We start from the raw sequence: 3,282 nt of genomic DNA on the forward strand, positions 1-3,282 counted from the left end.
CCTGCATTTTATTCTACTTTAACAAGTGCTTAGTATAACTTTACCTGCATCATATCTTGGCTTGTTGGTTAACCAAAGTTTTGCTGACCCCATCTACAGAGGGTGGGCAGAAGCCCACAACTCAATTGCCCTTTAGGCATCTGCCTCCCAGTACTGACAGGCAGCCTCCAGAGTCAACTTAAGGCTGCCTTTTGAGACTGAAGGTGGATTGGCATATCCCCAGGCTGTATTATTATAATCAAAAAGAAGCGCTAAGCCACAAGGGCTATACAGCGCTGCCCCCAGGCTGTAAATGCCATGGTAAGCGCTATCTACGACCTCAGTGGGTTATGGTAGTGCACTAAACTTTATTATATAGGGCTGGAGGGGAAATTTAAATAAGGCATTTTGGCTCTGGAGCCAAAAATTCTCCAAATCTAGATTTCCTCAACAGCGTCTAGGAATTTTACTTTAGGAGTATGCTATAGCTATTTCAGAGGCGAATCTCAAATGCTGAGCATGCAAAAGTCGTGGGGTGATTGGTATTTAGGTGTGGAGAGATTACCGAAAGAACCTCCACTGCTACAACTTCCCAATAGAGGGATGTGTACTAACTAATTCAGCTTTAAAGTTCTAGAGCCTTCCCTTCCTTGCTCGTTTTGATTAGTACGTAAGGATGGTGCATACCCTGGTGTCCAAAACTAGGTTGCTTAAAACCTAAAGTTTGAGAGAAGGGAAATTGAGGAAAAATTTTTTAAACCTACTGAGAGGGTAGTCAATGACCAGAGGAATATTAGGAATAATGAAAAGGAGCACTAAAGAAAGTGGGCTATACAGTGTTGAGGATTAGTGGGAATATGGGGACTAGATTTAATTAGGAATTTGTAGGCTGAAGGAAAAAAAAAAGATAAAAGTTTAAATTTCCTGAAGTATTTATAGTAGTGGTTTTAGAATACTAACCAGTCATTGGATATAGGAAAAAAAAAACTGGTATGTAAATAAGGAACTTTTAGGCATTATATATATTTATGCAAATTATGTAGACATGGAAATTAATAGCATCTTTCTTCTAACTCAAGGCGACGTTGAACCGTAGCTGCCGCCGAAGTAGACAGTATCTGTTATTGTCTGAAAATCAGTGAACGTCGTTCTTTCGGTACGTATATTTGTCCGGACAAGTGTTGATGTGTAGGTCAGTCTGCAAGAAATAAGATTGATTTAGAAGTCAGAAATTCCTGGAGTTTTGAATTAAAGATAAGAAGTGATACATACGCTTGAGTGGCAGTAGTAGTGTATGTCGATTGACTTATGATGTATGAAGTATGAGTGATTGTCACATGATCTACCGACACTTCAGTAACTATTCTGAAGTCAGACTTCACTTCAGTCAAAGTCACTGATGAAGGTCTGAAGACAACAGTTGTCTGAAGAGCGATACGTTCGTCCACGGGTGTTGCTACAACCTGGAGAAGGTTTAAATTAGTCATTGAACCTCGTAACACTGAAATTATTACATAATGGTAGACCAAGTACCTACCACTCTTGTTCCAGCAGCAACAGTCTGTACGGTCAGCGATGTGAGAGTCACCGCTACGCTGTGGAATGCTAGGTCAGTGAGGGTAACAAATCTGTCAATTGTCACAAGCCGAGTCACAGTTGGCGTTATTAGGAAGTCTGCCCGGCTAACCTGACCGCTTCCAGACACCCTCTGACCACCGGCAACACCTGGACCCCCAGTAATTCGTCGACTAGTGCTGTCACCACTGACGAATGTAGGAAGACTACCAGGACTCTTAACAAAGCGGTTACCGCTCAGGAAGTCTGAAGAGTCGCTACTGATGAACCTGTTCCCAGTTACAGAGTCTCTGATGTTGGAACTTCTACCACTGGAGGCAGAGCCACTGCTGGTTCCCTCTCTACGAAGTTCTGCATCACTAGTTACGGGACCGATGTTGCCACTAGTTACTGGGGCTCCAGTTTGGCCAGATGGGAGATTTTGTGCAATACCAATGTTGCCTCCAAAACCACCGGAAGGAGAGATGGGACTTGGTGGTGTGTAAGTAGCCTGAGTGATAAAAGTTCATTGTAGAAGAAAACATTTAAGGAATTCAGAGTTAGAGATTTCGAGAAGTTAAAGTGGGATGAGAGTTATGCCTAAAGACGGGTAAAGTATATTTAGGGAGTTTAGCTGCATTAAGTTCTAAAGGAAACAATTTATAAATTACTGGCTGGTTAAGATCCGTCGAGTAGTTAGTGGATTTGGAACCCATATCCAAATAACGAAGTTTCAGGACTGGAAGGACAGAAGGGGAGAAGCTTATGTAGAATGGATAAAGTTATAACTAAAAGAATTTGTCTACACAACTTAAAATAATCAAGTTAATTAAATATCAGTATAATACTTGGAATACAAGAATCATTTAAAATGCTAAGGACGTACTTGAGTAGCGAATTCCGCAGCCAGTGTTACGGACACCAGCACAAGAACGAACAAACTCGTCGAGTAAGCCATCTGTTGGTAAAGAATTAAACGATAAGTATGGTAAAGAAAACATAATAAAAATAACTAAATAATAAAATAAACTCACTTTAATGGATAAAACTGTGGAAGGTGTTTAAGTGACGAGGATGAAGAGTGAACTGACTAGACCAATACTACTACCTCACCTCAACACCTCCCTCACTGGCTCACCCCCCACCCCACCCCACCCCCACCGTCACCCCAACCCCCAACCCCCACCCCACCACCACCATCACCCCCCCCCCACCCCACCCCCACCATCACTCCCCACCCCACCCCCACCATCACCCACCCACCCACCCCACCCCACCATCACCCCCCACCCCACCCCACCATCACTCCCCACCCCACCCCCACCATCACTCCCCACCCCACCCCCACCATCACCCACCCACCCACCCCACCCCACCATCACCCCCCCCACCCCACCATCACTCCCCCCCACCATCACACACCCCCCACCCCCACCATCACCCCCCACCCCACCCCCACCATCACTCCCCACCCCACCCCCACCATCACCCACCCACCCCACCCCCACCATCACCCCCACAACAAGGTCCCCCCACCCCTCGCTAAACATTAAACTCAATACCATCATCTTTATATATACACTAAGAGTGTACTTTATTTCATTATTTTTAAGGTAAATGTATTATTTATATCAGTGTAGAGGTAAATTATTACTTTAATGATCCAGTTACAGTTGAATGGCAAAAAATAAACTTGACAAATGTTTCTGCCACACCTAAACAATGGTTACTTAGGTCATACTGTATGTT

At 44.0% G+C, this 3,282-nt stretch overlaps 1 protein-coding gene across 1 annotated transcript; it reads right to left on the bottom strand.

Moving 5' to 3' along the window:
* Nucleotides 1-978: 978 nt before the first annotated feature.
* Nucleotides 979-2,652, bottom strand: LOC138851749 (mucin-5AC-like). The gene is made up of 5 exons (XM_070081186.1): nt 2,568-2,652; nt 2,420-2,491; nt 1,517-2,044; nt 1,252-1,442; nt 979-1,177 (listed from the first exon to the last, which is right to left on the bottom strand). The coding sequence occupies exons 2-5, from the start codon at nt 2,489-2,491 to the stop codon at nt 1,054-1,056; spliced, it is 915 nt and encodes a 304-aa protein (XP_069937287.1). The 5' UTR covers nt 2,568-2,652; the 3' UTR covers nt 979-1,053.
* Between the last annotated feature and the right edge of the window lie 630 nt (nt 2,653-3,282).

This window comes from Cherax quadricarinatus, unplaced genomic scaffold, assembly GCF_038502225.1.
Source record: "Cherax quadricarinatus isolate ZL_2023a unplaced genomic scaffold, ASM3850222v1 Contig1921, whole genome shotgun sequence".
Lineage (NCBI taxonomy): Eukaryota > Metazoa > Arthropoda > Malacostraca > Decapoda > Parastacidae > Cherax > Cherax quadricarinatus.